The sequence below is a fragment of the Sycon ciliatum genome, chromosome 8 (assembly GCF_964019385.1).
Source record: "Sycon ciliatum chromosome 8, ocSycCili1.1, whole genome shotgun sequence".
Taxonomy (NCBI): domain Eukaryota; kingdom Metazoa; phylum Porifera; class Calcarea; order Leucosolenida; family Sycettidae; genus Sycon; species Sycon ciliatum.
Genome location: NC_088650.1, coordinates 8,907,905 through 8,927,764, shown reverse-complemented (window position 1 = coordinate 8,927,764; position 19,860 = coordinate 8,907,905). Strand labels below are relative to the sequence as shown.

Here is a 19,860-nt window from a genome sequence, read left to right as displayed (position 1 = left end):
GAAGGCATAGGTTTCCGACTCCCTTGATAACATGTCCAGTCCACTACAATCAGTGACCAAGGTGACGGTCGTAGCTAGGTCGGACGGTGCGTTGACCTCGTTGAACTTTTGCTACTACAGTACAACGCCCTCTACAAAAAAATTCACCTGTTATTTTGCACAGAACCATCATTATACATTGGCAGCATATGTGAGCATAATGCGGAATAATATGATAACTTTTAGCATAAAAATAGCATAATTCTGCAATTTTTTCAGCAATGCGAAAAGCATAATTTCACGAAAATATTAGCATAATCTGTCAAGGCCTACTGCTCACGTCGAAATTTGGACATTACATAACTTTACAGTCTCCTATATAAATACGTATCCTGTTCGACGGCAAAAGAGGCTGCAGACTGCGGGATGTCTGTCCTGACGTTTACTGGGACCGGCGCTGACTCTGCCGATCACGGGCGTTCTGGACTCGACGGGATGTCTGTCCTGACGTTTCCTGGGATCGGCTTAGACTCTGCCGATCACGGGCGTTCTGGACTCAACGGGATGTCTGTCCTGACGTTGCCTGGTACCGCCGGACTCTACCGATCACGGGCGTTCTGGAGTCGACGGGATCTCTCTTCCGACGTTTCCTGTGACCGGCACTGAATCGCTCGTTCACGCTTATTTTGGAGACGACGGGATCTCTCTTCCAAAGTATGTTTATGCTGACGCATCCTATCACCTAATCGGCGTCTATTCTAATTTAATTTCCTCCTCGTCTCCCTATTTCTTTCCAAATCCCCCTCTACATCAGGGAGTCGTATGCATAATACGACGAATATTGGTACGGTACGGGACAGATACAGGAGCCCGCAAATATTGTGGACAGCTGTTATGTACAATCCTGTAGAGCCTTTGTAGTCACAGATACGGGACAGATACGGGATAGCGCCAGGCGTGACACAAACAAACAAACAAACACACACAAAAATACCAAAATATGCTGTGTGGACCCTGGCTAGCGCCAGACGTCACTGAAGTAACGTCTTCTGCATAGCTACGGGAATAAATAATTATTCTACTACAGCTACTGATATACATGTATGTACAGTGCTACTCATTGAAATCCGATAGCTCGAGTCAAGGTTGCGCGCCTCAGCAGTTCTCCACCCAGTCCTCGTTTAGCCTTTACGGCTGTAGTGTAGGGCAGCACAATCATGCACATGTACAGCGCCTAGCGTGGCATGCATCGCCTGATCGTATTTCATTGGGCAGCACTGAGCCTGTACCTGAGTCACACTCACAGTGAGTGTAGTCTACGTGATCACTATAGTTACCATGGCGACATGCAATATGCTGACTAGTGTCAGTAGTGAGTACAGGTAGGGTCGTTACTAGTTCTCACTCTCAGGGACGGATAATCCTGAAAGAGAGATTATCCGCCAGAAACGCACAGTTTCCTGCTGTACAGCGTGGATCACTTGTTGTGCGAGTGGATGGGTAGGACGAGGCAGAACACCGGAAAAAGGGTTCGGAGCTGGAATTGGTCGTGCTAGCAGTGCAGCAATATGCTGCCAAGAACCAGTCCTGCTGAGTGAGCTGCATACACACCCACTGATGCAATGTCAGGACTCAGGTGGCGTTGCGGAGAACTCTAGAACACCATGAAGTTCGGTACCCTGAGTCTCTGACTTTCATTTCCAGCCAGGTTACACTGAACAATTTAAAAAATTGTCTTCTTGATACTACTCAAAACGGGTTTATTCAAACAATACGACATGGACAGAAGGAAGAAAACCAAAGATACAAGGGATAAAACTCGTCTTCTTGATCCTTCGTCCAAGACGTGATAAGCAGCTGGATCTCGAGGATCTCGAGATAATAACGTTACGCATTATGCGTGGCAGTGGTGGGGACGCTCAGCGCTCCAATCCAATCCAGCATAATATTATCGTGATTAGGCACCGGCGCATTATGCCTGCGAAATCATGGAATTATGCTTTCATGGATTCTCGCATTATGCTCGCAAAATCCTCATATTATGCTCTGGCACGCGGGGATACATATTCACTTTGTTGTGCTTATGGAGCCTCAAAGTTCGGAAAATTGTGCCTTTTTCGTACTTGCAAGTGGCCATAAGTACAACAAAATACATGAGTATCCCCATACCAAGGTGTCCATGGCTCCATGCATACTAGAGATCAACATGGAAAAGAGAAAACATTACCGGTACTGTCTCCTTCCATCATTACCGAACATCAACTATACCTCAATTTGTTGAATTATTAGAGCAATACCCATAGCCTGCACAGTCATAGCTGCTAAGATCCAGACGTCATGACTTCGTAACAAGCATAGTGTACATGTACGCGGAGTTTTGCGGACTACCCATCACTATCTCGTTCGCCCCGGGACACCTGATAAAGGCTGATTCACTCGCATCTTCTGCTACATGTACTGTATCAGGGTGAGAAAGAACTTTGAGAAGACGAGTTCGAGCACACAAAATGTATTTCCATGATTTCTACCCTGCTTTTCACTGAAAACACTATCTGCATGACCTCCGAACCCTTTGCCATGCAGACCACCAGCACTGATCAGGTGCATTGTACACAATTGTGTAGCCTACATACTACAACTGTGATGCAATCATGCAGTTATCCTCCTACCTCTGAAAGGATGCCAAATTATGCTCCAAATTTCCAACCACCAAATTATGCCAATAATTATGCCGGCATAATCCGCCGGTGCCTAAAATTCGTGATTCATTCGGATAATGGCTGTAGACTCCTATGCTAACTGCAGCATGAGTTGGGAAGAAATGACTTATGAAGTTAGGTGCATGTGACTGTGAGTAGCATATCTGTCTACATTTACATGACATTTCCAGGTGACAGAGTGAGTGCAAATCCAGACTTCCTCCATAATCACTGATAATGTTGTTCTCTAACCCCAATCTGATAAGTGATAGGTTCCGGCTGGGTTTATTTTTCATTTCTTTTCTTTTTTATCCATGGACGGTCCACTGTCTGCACCTTCATCCATAGTCATAGAGCTAGATAGGCCCCGTGTAATATGCCGACATTTTTTTGAGCATTTTCGGTACAATCCGCGAACCCATCACTTTGGGCTCGTGATGCAGCATTTTGGGGGAAACGGAGCACCTGGCCGTTGTGTATCAAAATTGAGAGAAGAAAAACTTCCCAAACAAGAACGTCACTTCCGCATTCCGTGGGTTAGCTTCTCGTTGAGTAGTTTATGAATTGAAAATACCACGGAGTCGTAAAATACCGGTATTTTCTGACTCTCTGGTTTTGAGTCTTTTGACGGCGTGTGCTGAGGATTACAAAAAAAGTGAGCATTTTCCGAGCATTTTCGGCAAGGTTAGGGAGCATTTTCGGCAAGGTTTACGAGAATTTCCCAAAAGCATTTTCGGCAAAGTTAGTTCGGGCCCTAGAGCTAGAGCTAGTAGTAGATCTACCGGTATAGTGGAGGGTGAGGGCGTTCATACGGGTGCGGAAAACTCGGCCTCGACTGCTCCACTGCCTCCAGCCCAGTCTCACGTGAACCGTGAAATAATCCACGGCCACGGAAAAGCGACCTTCGACATAGTGATAGAGTCCCGCGATGCCGGTACAGCGGTGCACGCGTACCGACCTTTGTCTTTGAACTGAGGCTGAACTCCCGCTACGCGCGCTACTTCCTTCAAGGTTTCAGCTCAGGAGTTTGGCCTAGGCTGTAAGAGTTCTCCGGCTCCCGTCTCCATAGGACTTGAGAAGGTTGTGCTTGTTTCGTTTGCTCCGCAAGATTTCATCCAGTGCATCCTGCGAACTTCCGATACATTCAACTCGCCAACCATTTTCAGGCATGTTCGCTCGTTTCGTGGTACGGGCCACGATTGACATAATTGGCTCGACACGAAGCGGAAGCCAACGAGAAATGACTGTGTTGTCCTGGCCTGCGCTCAGTTTCAGCCCGCGCGCAACTCCTGTTGCCTTGTTTCCATGTGAAATGCCCAAGTCTCGCGGCTACTTCTCGCCGCTCGCCAGCACCAGCAAGGAACAATTATTCGAGTATGGGCAGGACAGTTTCGTGTAGTACATTGTCTCTTTCCACTGTGGCTCACTGTGGAACACGATTGCGCTACGAAAACCTCTGTGCACTGCGTCAGAGCCAGAAAGGCGAGGCTGCAGTCGCGATGCAGGGAATATGGGAACCACATTTGCTTTCGTTTCTACCACGTCAGAGCGCTCTCGGCCATCACTGTATCCCAACAGATGCGAGAAAACGCCTCGCCTGCATCGTGCCAGACCTTGTAGCTTGTGCGACACGACTCGGTTACCGGTTCGCTGGTGCATGCAACACGCCATGATCAACATGGGAATCGTTTCAGCCCAGCCAAGGTCAGTATACCTATAGGCCAGGGTATCGCATGCACCGATCTCAGGCACCGAACGTAGCAACCGGCGAAACACCGGTCGTTGCAGCAGAGAGAGCTGTGGGTACAATGATAATAATGTTTTGGCCCTTGTGCACATCGAACGGCTGGGGAAGCAGAGGCAACGAGATACGGCGCGCCTGTCACTCGGCGGTGAATCGAACATTTCCGCGCTCTGCGTGTATGCCTTGCCCTGTACACTACAGACGGATCTCTCCGACAGCACGTGAGACTTCTCTTGTAGATCTACTAGTACTAGTGTGAACTCTGGCCTGGGTGACGGGCGAAGATGTTCGAATAGAGGCGAAAGGGAAAGTCTCCGACTGATAACATTGTTCCTTGGAGTTGCTAACAACTTGCTACGCATAGCGCAGATAACCAGGAGAAAATACTTTGTCACTCCTGGAACCTTGCACTGCTGTAATTATCTACACATAGAGAAGAAGCGTGGAAACGTTACATGCAGCAAAAGGATTTGCCAATGTCGTGATTTGATTTGCCGACAAGCAAAGGCATTGCGGGCAGACCTCTTCCTGTTGCTGTTGGATGCTGCTTGCCAAGACTACGGCTAGCGGATACATTCGGTAAGCATGAAAGGAAGACCGCGGTCATTGAATTGCGGTGAGGTCTATGGCTGTGTATTCTGTTTTTCGAGAAAGGATCACTTCCAAAATACTTCCAAAATTATCCCGAATGTACTGGCATCGTAGATTCATACCGGTAATCCGATACGAAGGCTGGAACTTTCCACAGCCACCAGTCGATGGATTGTGTACTAGGTTTAGACTGTTGTCGATTGTAAGATGAAACATTTTATGCGACACAGGGACGAGGCCTAAAGGGTTCACTGGTTTCTTCCCAGCCATTTCGTTTGAAAGTCCTGGTTAATATTGGTGACAAATGTGAGTTTGGAAGCGCAGCAGTATTGTTCCTTAGCAAAGAAGTGTTTGCGGCAGTTACAGTACCATGCGCTGCCTTTGGTAATAGTCAGCGAAGGTGTTTGAAACCAGTACTAATATGGTATTGAAATGATATTGAACCGGTGCGTCAGTCGTTACATAAACCGCCGACCTGTCCTTGTTTGAACGGGTTCGCGAGAGCTGTGCAGAAGAGTGAAGTACTATGGTGCACGTCAGAACAATGAATGACTTATGTGGTGGACAAGGACATGTGCATGACTATGTATCCGTGAAAGTGACACCTGATACTCTATACTTGCTAGCAGGAAAGAGGACACTGAGTTCAGCAGCACTGATCTAGATGCTTCGCACTGAGTCAGTTTCTTTAGACTCGAAGCCAAACTTCAGGGCACATGTTGTCTGCCCAGTTCCCTATCACAGAATCAGTGAGATCTTGAACTGTGACAAAGCTCCAGAATCCACCGAGTATCAAACCCACACAAACTTGGACCTTACATCGCTGATACCTACACCTATGCGGTGTAGTTGATATTGTCAGTGTCCAGCTGTCTGTAAATAGCTAAAAAAAGAAGTAATACTACAGACAGCTCCCGATAATATCACGGGATTATTATAATTATTATCATGGTTTTCTGGACAAAGGGGGTCTTCCCCTCTCGGCAATGGTATTCTCCTTGACTGCAATGACAATGAAGGCTGTATTGCCCTGAATGTCTGGTGCATTGTGGTGTACTCATTTTCCAGAGTCTCCAGGGCCTGACATCAACACGGACAGTCATGCAAGTTGGCATGCGTCCGCCGATTGCTCCGAAGCCGCAGTCCATCATTTTGCCAATGCCTCGACACGCGACCGACCGTCGGTCCGTCGCGGATATGCAGAGCGCGACGCACGAGACCGGCGGCGCCGCACCCGTGGCGCAGCCGCGACTGAGAAAGACGGACATCCCTCCACCGCCGTGCAGCCCTCCGCCACCGCTGCCAGCGCCGCGCGTAGCATCGCTGAAACAGGGCGCCAAGCTGCTGGTCTACCCGAGGACGGAAGCGGACGGCGAATTTGAGTACGCCGAACCCTACGCGCTATCCGTGTGCCAAGCACCCGCGGCTAACCATTACGGATGTGCCGTTATCGTGGAGGCGCCGGAACAGGTAGCTCCCGCCGCTCCTCCAAACAAGAGGCAAGCAGCCGATCGGCAGCCGACGGCTGCAGCTCCCGACGGCTACGTGTCGTTCATTCAGCCCAATGCGGGCACGGGTACTCTGAAGCGCCGCCTGTGTCGCACTGCCAGCAGAGCGAGACGCGTGAACTCACCCGCACCAATCGCCGCAGACACCATGCAATCTCCGAATAATGGTCAGCATAACGGCCGTCCTCAGCCGAATGCGAATGTAGCAAGTGAAGCACATGTGGATGAGACTGTCTGTAGCACTATAAACTCTGTGGTCCAACCCCACATCGTAGCACCCCAGACGAGTATGTCTGAGGCCAGGGCCAAAGTAGCGGCCGTACTGGGAAGCTTAGCCAGCGCAGAGAAATCAAGCAGCAGGTCTGCAGCAGCACAAACAAATGCTTTTCCCATCTCCACTCTTGCAGCCGAGCCTCGTGCACGCTCGATGTCCACGAGTACTTGGCGTCGCACCCAGCCTGGTACACAAGCACCGCAATCCGGGAGCATGAGCATGCGAGTGCGCTCGGCAGTGCAAAATACAGTCGCCGAAGAGCACGTCGTGGCCGTCTGGGAGCAGGAGCGACTTCGAGCATCCTCACAAGCTGGCAACGCTGACACAATTATATACGAGGATGTTCCTAGCATAAAGCCGTACCCCGGGCCAGCAGAGGCGGAGGAAGAATCGGGTAGGAGGAATGTTAACCAATCACCACTCATAGGCCTCTCCGCTGACTCCGAGTACGAGCCGATATCGCCGTGCGGCACTCTCGGTGGGCGGCTCTCTGCGAGGTGCCAGGGTCCGAGGCCCGAGTCGGTGTATTCCGCTATTAGCGATGTGAGCACCGTTTCTGCATCTACTTGCGACGGTCAGGAGGCCGGGGAACTGCTGAGTGCATGGGAAGACTACTTAAGAGGAGCCAACCAGTGTGAAGCTGAAAACTGCGTGTCTGATAGCGACGCCGAGGACGAATCGGAGCTTGTAGACTTCAGCAGCAGTGATGAGGGCGCCGCTACGGAAGAGGCAACCCAGCTGGTCATCCCGAAACCAGTTCCGAAGGTCCGCCGTGCACAGTCACAAGCTCAGAGAAAGTCGGAAGATGAAGATCCATGCAAGCTAGTTCGAACCAACGCCATCCGACGCGGCCCGCGCACCAGTGCCCGTGGAGAGGACCTGCGCGCGCTAATGCCATCCGAATTGTCGCCATCCATTCCATCGCTGCTCAGTGATTCGTCCAAAGAGGTACTTGTTGTTGTCTCTGTACGATACTGTACAATATTGCAATTGTTGCTGTGTTGTCCTTTCAACTGCTATGTTCATTGTCTTGGCTGAAATACTTTGCATGAGGCCCGGTCAGACTGAGTTTGCCGAATCCGTAGGAATGGCACCACTGCAGACAAAGCTTCAAAAGTGGTGGCAGGTGAGAAGACCCGGCCTGCTAACAAATTGTTCAAAAAACCAAAATCCCATCCACTGCATCCATGTTTCGACTAATAAAAATTGTGGAACCGTTTGCACACGTTGCACTACGTGGAGCAAGCCACCTTCTCAGTATGCTAATCATAGCCTTGGTATTTGAATATTGTACTGTAGTCGATTTGACCACAGAGTGAGGCTGTGCTCGAGATATCGTATTTTGATCATGACCAAACACCAGCATAATTCAAGTAATACAAAATAATTGAGAGGCTTTGAATCGTTTTTATCAAAATCTAAATATTTGCCGGGTTGGAAGGTTTTTATCAAAATCTAAATATTTGCCGGGTTGGAAGGTTTTTATCAAAATCTAAATATTTGCCGGGTTGGAAGGTTTTTATCAAAATCTAAATATTTGCCGGGTTGGAAGGTTTTTATCAAAATCTAAATATTTGCCGGGTTGGAAGGTTTTAATCAAAATCTAAATATTTGCCGGGTTGGAAGGTTTTTATCAAAATCTAAATATTTGCCGGGTTGGAAGGTTTTTATCAAAATCTAAATATTTGCCGGGTTGGAAGGTTTTTATCAAAATCTAAATATTTGCCGGGTTGGAAGGTGGGAACATACTATACAGTTAAACTCCCCTAATCCGGACGTCTCTAATCCCGGCAGCTCCGTCTATCAGGCACCTTTCCGACCCATCTAGGTTCTTAAAAGCGGCTTTTTGAGTTTCAACAAAAATGGCCCCAAAACAGTCATATTGATTGGCATAAAATCTTAACTTGCATGCAGTAAGTACGTTAGTTCTGAGTTGTGGGAAACCCCCTATAAAAAAATATGTAGTTACGGGCAGTGCTCGGTCCCAACCTGCCCGGATATGGGGAGTAATGCTGAATTCCCTGCGTGTGTGTGCCCCATTTTCCCCTACGCGACAGTCTCTATCGGAGGAAGTGACCACTACTGAACGACTTTGCGACGACTGCCGGTACTGGAAGAAGATGGAGTTCCGGCAGCTGGACATGAATGCCGCCGTGTGCAGCCAGTGCCAGGCGCATCGCAGGAAGCGTACTCGCACCATATCCGAGGTCCTGGCGACCGAGGAGAAATACGGGCAGAATCTCAACGTCATAAAGGAGGTGAGCATACTTGTACATCGATGTTGGCTTGCACACTACTGTTGGCTAAGGTCTCAGATTTAAACATGGACTCCTGCTTAGCTGGTGTAATAGTACTGTGAGTGCCTCCTCGAAGTGATTGCAGAACCTGGCCAGATTCAGGGTTGGTATTAGTAGTAGCATTGTATGGGTTACACAAATGACATCATTGTGACATCATCATTATGATAGTTTGTGTTGAGTGCTGTATCATGTGTGTGATGAGCGTGAAACCGTGAAGCTCAGAGTAGCGACAGATCGTTTTTCCCTCGTACATGCTGTGTAATGCACAAGACAACCCCTTTTTTAAGTATGAAAAATCAGTGCAAGCTGTTCATGCTCCCAGTTTTATGGCTACTTGCAAACTCAGAGTCACAGGTCTTGAGGTGAAGTGTACATGACTGTTGTGACGCAGCGGCGGATCCGGTGATCTCTACAGGGGCTTCCAGTATAGTCAAAACTAAATAGCTGATACGTGTACATGGACACGCATATGGTTGCCAGTAGTACATTTACGAAATTTAGTGGGTTCCACGGAACCCCTGGAGCCCCTCCTGGATCCTCCCCTGTGACAGTGTGTTTCAAAAACTGTTATACTGGGCACATCCAGCACTGGTGCAATGCGGAGAAGATTGACACTCTGTTGTGTCTGTTTGCATTTTTTGCTATGCTTTAGGTCTTCATGGAGCCCATGCTGAACGGCCTTGTTCCCACTGAGCATTGCGAGAAGATATTCGTAAACCTGGAAGTAAGTGCATCCGAATATTTATTATCATGAACTTGAAGCTCACAGTGTAGCTGTTTTCCATTTGGAATGATTTTGCCTGATGATTGTGCAAGCGTGAAACTCAAGTTGCAGCAATAAAGCCTTCGTCCATCAAATTGGCAAGGAAGCTCTGCCCTTGTGGGGTATTGTGAACTGTGTGAACAGGGTGACAACCCTGATGTGTAGCTTATTTTATGTACAATGGTGGCAAATGAGATCCGACCGCTGACTTTCATGCGCGAGTGCTACACCGATTCCAGCGGTTTTTTTTATTTCGCAGTGTGCCGGGTCTATGGAATGTGAGCGCACCACCCCAGCGGTCGGATTTCAGTTTTCAGCATGACAGATCAGCTTCTGAGTCACTACTCTTTAGTCTTGATGGTAAGCATGGTGATCTCAGCGCCACGTTCCTTTCTAGTAATGTCATCTGTCGCTTGTGTGTCTTGCTCCCATTGCTGCAGGAGCTGATTGATCTCAACAAGCAGCTTTGCCAGTCGCTGGAAGACCAGGTGGCGGAGGTGACGCGCCGGTCCAGCTGGGAGGACGCGGGCCACCGGGCCACCATCGGCAAGGTGTTCATGGAGCACATGGCCAGCATGAAGGCATTTGAAGTGTACTGCGTCAGCCAGGTAACGCCAAGCATCCCTCTTCCTGTCGCTGGATTTTGAATGGAACTGCACGCCACACATACGGAACGACTTTCCAACCAACATATTAAGATCTCAGCCAGCATTGTCAGTTAGCGCATCCTCCTAGAAGAACACAAAATAATCTCTTGCTCGCAGAGAAATGAACCTACTTTATGAAAACTTTCAAGCATTGTCATGTTGCCAAGGACTACTAGTATTGGCGAAGTATTACCAGTAGGGAATCTAAAAATGTTCTCTTTAGTGTGGGTCGAGTCCTGGTGGTAGTAGTACGGTGTTCTTCAGGCCTTTTTGCCGTTTCAACTCCCTCAAAGTTTTGAATGTTCTGGGTAAGGATCATTTTGGAGCAAATGTAAAAAATAAGGTCAATCAAGTGGTGAACCAAGTGGTGCAAGTCATTGACTGCTCGTTTTCTTGTATTCATCAAACGCTTTGTTCTGATGCTTTTCTTTTACTTGAGTATTTCTTTTTGCTTTTTCTTTTTTCAGGCAAACAGTGCTCGAGCCCTGAACCTTGCCATCAAGAAATCCAACTTGTTCAAGCTCTTCTTGCAGGTGTGCCAGAACGACGATCAGCGCTGCTCAAACATGCCCCTTCCGGCGTTTCTCATCGCTCCGCTCCAGCGGGTTACGCGCTACCCTCTCCTGCTGGCCAAGATCCTGAGTCACACGCCACAGCGCCATCCCGACCATGCATCTCTCAGTGACTGCATGAAGCACCTGGAAGTCATGCTCGACAAGATTAACAGCGTAAGTGTGAAGCAGCGAGGACAGTGCAGATAACTGTTGCTATTATGCAATCAGTCACAGAATCGAAATCTAGAGCTCTGCTCTGCCCCCGATTCTTGTTTCTAAGAAAGGAAAACGGATAAAGACTCCATCTATGGATTTTTTGATCTGCTGTGACCGTGATGTGTCGAAACCTGCCCACCTGCTTTAGAATGCTGCTGTTTGGGACATACTCATTATGAGTGTTTGCTAGCCCTTTGGAAAGGGATCTTATACTCTTTATACTTCATGATGTGTGTTGTCATCAGTCTAGCTGGATATGGACGGCAAAAGATTAGTTGATTCAATCGGTAATGTGTGTGGATGTGTGCCTTTGCAGGAATCTGTCATTCCAGGTCAGGGCAACAAGCTCTCCGTTCAGACAAAACCCTCTGCGGCAAAAGAGATTCTGTCTAAGAAGACGGCTGATGAGCTATTGGAGGTACGTCGCAAATAACTTCGTTGTGCTATGAGAATTTCTTTGCAAAGTTCACTAATAAATTTGTAGTAATATGCATTTTATAGAAAAAAAGGAACAGGAACTATTTGAAGTACAAGGTACGCTATTGTCCAATAACACCACCAGTTACTAAACAATCAGCTCATGCGATAACATTGCACGACACTGACCGACGGTACTGACATTAGTGGACATTATAGCGTAACCTGTAGTTCCTTGTTCCTTTTCTTTTGTGTAAATCTGTCCTTGGCTCTCCATCCGAGTCAATATGCATTTTCATCGCAGAATAATTTACCTCTGTTTGCCATCACGTGTCCCTTCTGTGTGTTGCATATCAGCATCTTTCCTACTTCTGCTGTTTTCTGGTGTTCTTCGCCTGCAGTTTGCCCTATCCAAAGTTGGCTGGGCTCGGGATCAGGCAGAGTTGATTTACCATGGTCCCCTGGAGGTCAGTTGTAGCTATCTTGCCCATTTATGCCATCCCAGACCAGTGAGGAGTGATTGCCGCTGAGTTGCCATTCTCCTCACTGTCTCCTTCCCACTTGTCTTTCTCCTTGACATGTACAAAATTGACATGTACATTGTACATGTATGTCATATAAATGTATGACTGTACCATCGAGTAAGAAGGAAACGGCCGTGTTCGCGAAAAATAAGAACAGTCTAGGCTAGAACCCTGACCCCTACTGCCAGTGTGTGTCTTTGGTATAGCGGACTGAAGAATAGGAATCGTGTTTCGCAATATTGTATGATGCTATTTTGTATATAGTATTCCCGTTCCGTTTTTTGCTTTAGTGTAGCCCTGAGGTTGACTCACGTATTTATTTTCTACCCTTCCTCTCTCCGTATTTTTGCCCCCCCCCCCCTCTCATTCCGTCTGGATTCCACATTGAAAAGGAGGCAAAACCGCTGTTTGTGGTGCGATGTTAAACTTCTACAACAACAACCCTGTTCTTTGGCGCCCTGCAGTCAGTACTGTACCATAACAAAATGTGCAACATGTTCATTTCTTGTTTCGCTTCATCCTAGGTCCAATCCCAGCAGCGGAGCTCGCGCCGAAATTCTGCGTCGGCTCCGAAGAGCTCAATGAAGTCCATTGTCACACACGCTGTGCTTGTTCAGCTCAAGGACCCTATTCCCCACGACGTAAGCTCTCACTTCATCGTCCTTGTTCTTGTCTCCACCAAAATATTTAAATAACAGACAAGGAGACAACAACTAACGTTCTGGAATTTTTCATTTTTAATAATTGTTTTATACATGGTTATGAGTGCACAATTAGTTTTATCCACCGAAATATATTTTTCGATTCCATGGTTTGTGTGAGACCCAGCCAGTAGTAGACAGCGTTTCCAGCATCTGCAGGAACGCCCCCGCCCGCACGGATTAAGGACCTCTGCCAAAAAAGAGTGGTTTGTAAAATGCATTGTTGATGGTAGTGTGCAATGAAAGTGGCCTGGACAGTGGTCCCTTCATTCGGTCATACCACGTTTCCGCGTTCTCCTTGTCATTGCAGCAAGAGAACCGGCAGTTTGTGGGACGTTTCTCGTTGTGCGACAAGAGCGGCAGCTCCAAGCCCCACTTGGTGCTCATCGGCGTCAACAAGACTGGTGACATGATCTGTCAGAAGGTAAGAGACCGGGTATGAAAGCAACACAAGATGACTGTATGCAGATGCTGATCAACGTACTGGATGCCATGTTTGTTGTCTATCCTTCTAGCATGAGCAGCCAAGCACTATGCGAAGAAGTCCATTGCACACTTATCAGTTTAAAAGGAAGCAGTCTGAAGAAAATGAACATTATTGGCACTCATTCATCTTTAGCCACTGGAAGGTGTAATAATAAAATAAATAAAAATAAATAAAATAATTACCAAGGCATTTCACTGTGAAGAAACTTTCACATGAAAATCCTCATTTTTTCTCCAGACGATCACTGATCGTTGTAGGTCTATTACTAACATTAGATCTTCTTTCACCCTTTCTTCTATGCTTCAGGAACCAGTTTCTCTGGATAGGTGCATAGTAGCCGCTCCAGCTACAGGTAAGGTATTTACTTTAGAAGGTTGTCAAACCTTACATGACTATGAACTGACCATGTACGGCTTCTGTGAATCTTTGGTGTTTGGGTGTACATCCAGCCATATTGGGAAGGAGTATTACGCATACTGTAGAACGGGTAATTTTAGCGACGTAAAAACCCTAGCGAATTTAAAAAAGTTTTAAGTCGCTAATCCGTTGAGACATTAGTAGTGCACTGGTGATCCGTGAGTAAAATCGCTGCAAATCGCTAAAATAAAACGTCGCTAACTGGTTGACAATGGGAAAACGCTAAAATTAATAGTCGCTAAAATTACCCGTTCTACAGTATGCATAGCCTACTGTGGCTTTTCAAAGTGTGGCACTCTGCTGCTTCATTTTGGAAATTATCTAGCGGGAATATGGCAAAAGGCGAAGCTGCTCACAGGCCATACAGGTTTTAAACACGACTTTGTGTCCTTTGTCGTGTTGTTGTGCAGCTTTCGAAGGCAGTGGATCTTGCTTTGACGTCACAACAATGACTGACCATTCATCTGTTATATTGAAGGTAAGATTCACGCAGGGTACATGTTAAGCAGTCTGCAACGGACATCATGTGCCCCATGCCATAGCTTGTCTGTATATTTGCTCAGAGTCACCTTGGGTATTGATCAGCATGTAGTCAATAAATCCCATGCCTCCCTCTTTCACGTTTGTGAAAGGTGTGTTCATGTCATGGCATCCATGGCTATTGCACGGCAAGCCATTTTCTAGCCACACACTGTCTATTGTTTTTGTAAGTTCAGTCGACCTTGTGGGTAACCACCCTAGATCATGCATGAGAAAAGCGTCGTTACTCACGAGTTGTCGTTACTCTTGAGCCGCTGAAAGTATGCAGTGAAATGATCATTAGGTTCCAACATTAAAAGTTGGACGGGTCTTCCCTTGCATGCTCTCTCTCATGCAGCACACGATAGAGTTGGATTCAGAGACATCATTCACAATTCTCTCGCTGATTAATGCCTCTACGATCACCTTGTGATTATGAGTTATACATACATACAGGTCTATAGATTGTGTTGTTATTCGCTGTTGTTATACCCGAGGTTGTTATACCCGAGGTTGTTATACCCGAGGTTGTTATACCCGATGTACATGTACCCGAGGTTGTTATTCACAAGTTTGACTGTACATGTACTTGGCTGTTGTAGTATATTTTACTCATGTTGCTGTCTTGTGAATTCTTTCCTGCTCTTTTCTTTTCTTTTCGCCAGGCACCTGGTCCACACAGTCGAGACCAGTGGATGGACAGGCTCAGCCTTGCCACAAAGAAAGCAGGGCTGTGGCGACAGCGGCGACGGGGCCTACCCAACATCATGATCTTCGACAACAACCGACAAGCAGCCAACGGTAGCTGAATACCTGACAGATGGACGTAAGCCAGTTCCGCTTCCGCAACGTCGGCCAAGGATACTATTCATCGGGTTGATGTACCAAGCATGGCCCGATGGCAAAATGTTGACCTCCACTTCCTCTCGGGATATTGTACAACACCACTATGACTCCACTATGCACATGCATAGTCCTATCATGACGGGTGACTGTTTCAACTGCTCTGATCCCTGCCATGGAGATCAACCGCCTGTCCAGAATTGACACCAGATGTGCTTCATTACATAGTCCTACGTTATCTGCCAGCTGCACAGCATTATAAATGGGCACTAGATTCAGTTAACAAGGTAATTTAACGCCCCCATTGGTGCTCAGTTTTAAGTTGGGTTATCGGTCGCAGTGGCCATGATCCTTCGAAGTGCATGCCACAAATAGTTTGTGTTGACATTGATTACTTGAAGTCTTTATGGCACCACTTTCATGTGTATGTGTTTGATTGAGACCCATTGTTTGGCTGTTGTTACAGCCATATCTATCCAGCAAGCAAGAGAAAAAGATATCTTACTTCTTATTACTAGATTCGTCTACTTCAAGGGGAAGATATTGAAATATTGCGCTGTGCATTACATGTAGTCGTTGATTTCTATTTCGAAGCAAAAACTTCAAATGAAAATATTTTATCAAACCTCTCAATTGCTTGGATTTGAAAATTATCTTGAACTCAGCACTACAACCATATTATGAAGGCTATCAGTCCATGGTCAAGTGTCAGCCCTACTCAATCACCCATCATATTGTTTACTTGGTCAGTGATATGTGGACGACAATGCTGCTACACGTACTTGCCGGGGCTGTTATTGTTAGCTTGAATATGCCCGTGCTGGAGTCCTGTGGTGGCTTCAGGTCGACAGGGGAAACGGCCATTTCGGCATGCGGGCACTTGTCGCCGCTGTCGAAGGCGACGTGCAGCTCCCTGTGGTCGTCGGTCAGATCTGCGCTTGTCCCGTGGACCATAGCACGGGCACGCGTGTGCATCGCCCACGTGACGGTCTTGGCGTGGCTCTTGCCGTAGGTTATGGCATCCTCGATGGTCACAGCGTTGTTGTTAAGCGCCCACTTGAACGTCCTCTTCACTGACGTCAGGTTGCTTGGTGCGTAGCCCGTGGTTAAGTCCACTGTCGCCGTACCCTGGTTGTGATCGCTGCTGTAAGCAATGATCTCGGCTGCAGACTCCCTACCCTGGTTGTCATCATCAAACGTCAGCGTGTTGTGGCCGACGTTGCGCAGGCGGTAGTAGGTGAAGCGCTTGCCGCCGAAGTACTCCGGCAAGCCGTAGTTATCGCTGCCCAGCTCCATGGCCCAGCGCACGCCGCCCATCTCCAATACGAACGATCCCAGGTCCATGTGACTGTGATGGTAGGATACGTTGCCGCCTTTCAGGCCCAGAAACGCCGCAGTGCGGTTGGTCCAGCTGCCGCGGGCGACCAACAGGTTTCTCTTCCAGTACAGCATGACAAGTGGTAGCTTCTCCAAGTCAGCTTCACTGCCTTTGTCCGTGTAGTCGATGAGATCGTTGACGGAGATCGTGTCGCGGGTCTTCAGCTTTTCTCGCTGCAGATAGGCTGCTTCGGGTCGGTTATAGTGCGTAGCCAGATAGAATGACACAGCTGTGTCGCTGGGATGCTCGCCAACTCTGTCATCGGCCCAATTATAGTTGATCAGCGACGTTCCCTGAAGTTGGATGTTAAAGTCGGCAGTTGTCGCAAAGCCAGTGAACTCGCCAAGGCCCATGTCCGTGCCGAGAGCCGTTTGAAGGCTGGATATGGCGTAGCGCGTGTAGTCCGTCGCATATGCCCAGTAGCCAGGACCCTGAAGTAATGCGTAAGCAAAACACATGTACACACCCACACCCACACGAACATGTATACATGCACAGCCACAATTGCAGTGGTAAGGGCTGAATTGCAAGTATGCATACTCTCAGTGCATCTACAGTGCTGCTCAATGAAATCCGATCCAGCGAGTGAATGCCACGCCGGGCACTGTGCAGTTCTAGACCTGCACACACTGCGATGAGAGCTGGTACAAGGTTCAAGCTTGATACACGATTGGATTTCATTGAGCAGCACCTTAGCACACAGAATCTGAGTGCAGCACCCTCTCCTGGAGCACACGGGGTGAGAGTAACACACCCCGTAATGCCACGGACTTGGAAACTTGAGATACAGATCATGAACACGTCCAGAAGGATAACGATCCTGTATGGTATCAATCGATCAACATCATCAGTATGTATTGCCGTATTTTCCGGAGTTAACGCCGCATTTTGAACACTCAAAATTCAACCAAAATAGGGGGGTTCAGTTTATACTCCAATAATCAAGTTAACGGTCATACACAGGGTAGACATCTGTACTTCGTGGCAAAAAACTTGGGGTGCGGCCTATACTCCGGAAAACACGGTACACTTTATCCAAAATACACTGTAGTCCAGGAAGGCCATGGAGGTGCTGGCTAGTTTGTTTAGAGTATCTCCTACGCCACTGTTACACTTCACCATAGGCACTGGATCACAGCTCACCTCTGGCCAGGCGCCCAGTGGAGCATACGACGCCATGCTGTTGGGCAATGCGTGCATGGACATGTTAAGCATCTCCTTGGCGATTCCAGAGTGTCGCTCATTGTCCAGCAACGCCAGTGCACCAACAATCAGGCCTCCGTTGCACACGTTGTTCCAGTTTGAGTCGTAGTACGTCCAGAACTCGTGCTGCTTGAACGCCGCCATGGCCGGCTTGAATCCCTTTTCCACGATGGCGTCTTCCAGCAACATGCGCTGACTCGAGTTCAAACCTTGGTAGAACCAATCGTAGCCGATGGCGACCGCGTGCGTCATCTCGCCGACGTCCAGGAAGTGCTGCGGGTTCCAGTCGCTCCACTTGGCTACTGTCTCCAGCTCGGCCCAGCCGCGGTAGTACCACGTCGAGTTGCAGTTGTTGGTCAGGCGGAACAGCAGCGCCATGATGTACACCCGATCCAGGACGGTTCTGACGGTTGACAGCACGCCGCTCGGGCCCGGAGCGGGACGCAGGGCTGGCTTGGTGTTCAGAATCTCGTCGCCATAGCTGTAGATATCGTCCAGTAGTTTGGCGGCCACAGGGTCATTGCCCGTGTAGTTCAGGATGGAGATCAGCTCCTTCTCGTCGCGAACACGCAGCCGTGGGTGGTCCGGCAAGCTGCCCAGCTCAGGCAGTGTGAAGGAGAACGGTGCCCGCCGGCGTCCGCTTTCAGCTTCTTCTCCTGCATCATGCACATTACATAGGGGAAAGACATAGCAATGGTGTCAGTGGCATGTAGGAAGGCAGAGGACACTGCATAATCATACACATTCACAACCGGTTCAAGTCGTCAAGGTTGCTGCTCAGCACCCTGGGCATGATCAATGTTGCTGCACAGTGTTGCTATGTCTGGATATCCACTTTTACATCAGTCATCTAGGGAGAAATCTTTCTCTACAATGCCTGGGCCAAAAATCATGGATCCTATCCGTGTATCGTTTTTGCTTGACATGTATTCAACCATACTAGGAGAGAAATCTAGTTCGACCCCCTTTCTCTCTGATTGACTTTTTTTCGACTCACCCTTTTTGGCGCTCCATTCAAAGTGTTCGCGACCGCCCGCGTGGGCGAAGCACAACACCGTTTGCGTTAGCAGTACCAGGGCTACTGCATATCGCACTTGCCTCTCCATTGCCTCGGCCTCACACGCACTTGCAAAGCACGCTGACTGAGATCTGATTGATATCGCACGCCTGTTCTACGCCGGATCAAGGACCTGAAGGGTCCTTCAGGACTACCCGCAATGCGCTCGCTTCGCTCTGCCTTACGGAGTCGTATTGGCAGCTATTTCTTCCGAACGAGTGCTACTAGTATGCTGGTGCCGGAGGAGGACGTGAAAAATAGATACCAAAGCGGTGAGGTGGACAGTGGAGACTCCGAGCATATCTTGCAAAACACAAATCTCTCTCTCTACCTGGTATACGATGTCCAGTGTGATCTTCACCCGGACAGAAGAGAAGTCAGAACAGCTCGAGCTTGGCACGTGATGCAGGATGACTCCGGATGAGTGTCGTCACGGTTCGGAGCATCGCCCGCATGGAAATATGACGTGACCAGATGACCCTATAAAAACCGTAATCTCTTTCCTACTTTCACACTGATTCTCACTCTGTCGAACATTATGGTTGCCCGTATAAGAGGCCGATTGAAAAACCCAAGATCGAGCCGGCTTTACAGGTATCGAAAAGGGGCTCTGACTCTGAGTCTCCAAGCCCCTAAAATACATGTAGCTCCACAAGCTATGATTCATAAGCCCACCACAACAAGAGCCAAGCATTTCTTTTGCTTCAACTCTCCTTTTAGTAGTACTCATGCTCAGCGCCGTTGAGTTACAAGAAGAAAAGGTGCTATCATACCATACTGTACCAATTCTCTCTGCACACAAAACTACCCAATACATGTATAAGGAGGGTACACCCTTTTTCTTGATGTTCATATCACGTGATGAGTGCCTGAGATGCCATGAAACTTTTAAGTTGTGACTGATCAAGCCATCTGTTGTTCTGACTAGTGTGTCACGGCTCTACCTTCCCGGTATCGAGCTCTCTTGGATTTCTGCTGGAATTCACAACAGTGTATAAGGAGGGTACACCAGTATAATGCGTTCTAGGTCTTACATTGA

General features: G+C 48.1%; 2 protein-coding genes across 2 annotated transcripts; one reads left to right on the top strand and one right to left on the bottom strand.

Annotated features, from left to right (window-relative positions):
• The first annotated feature begins 4,693 nt into the window (after window positions 1-4,693).
• On the top strand, window positions 4,694-15,847 carry LOC135823240 (uncharacterized). The gene is made up of 13 exons (XM_065336091.1): window positions 4,694-5,001; window positions 6,082-7,743; window positions 8,853-9,053; window positions 9,748-9,819; window positions 10,299-10,466; window positions 10,973-11,233; window positions 11,592-11,693; window positions 12,094-12,159; window positions 12,741-12,857; window positions 13,228-13,341; window positions 13,711-13,756; window positions 14,232-14,299; window positions 15,006-15,847. The coding sequence occupies exons 2-13, from the start codon at window positions 6,115-6,117 to the stop codon at window positions 15,147-15,149; spliced, it is 2,988 nt and encodes a 995-aa protein (XP_065192163.1). The 5' UTR covers window positions 4,694-5,001; window positions 6,082-6,114; the 3' UTR covers window positions 15,150-15,847.
• On the bottom strand, window positions 15,668-19,282 carry LOC135823242 (uncharacterized). Its single transcript, XM_065336092.1, has 3 exons — window positions 18,762-19,282; window positions 17,705-18,420; window positions 15,668-16,992 (listed from the first exon to the last, which is right to left on the bottom strand). The coding sequence occupies exons 1-3, from the start codon at window positions 18,868-18,870 to the stop codon at window positions 15,922-15,924; spliced, it is 1,896 nt and encodes a 631-aa protein (XP_065192164.1). The 5' UTR covers window positions 18,871-19,282; the 3' UTR covers window positions 15,668-15,921.
• Between the last annotated feature and the right edge of the window lie 578 nt (window positions 19,283-19,860).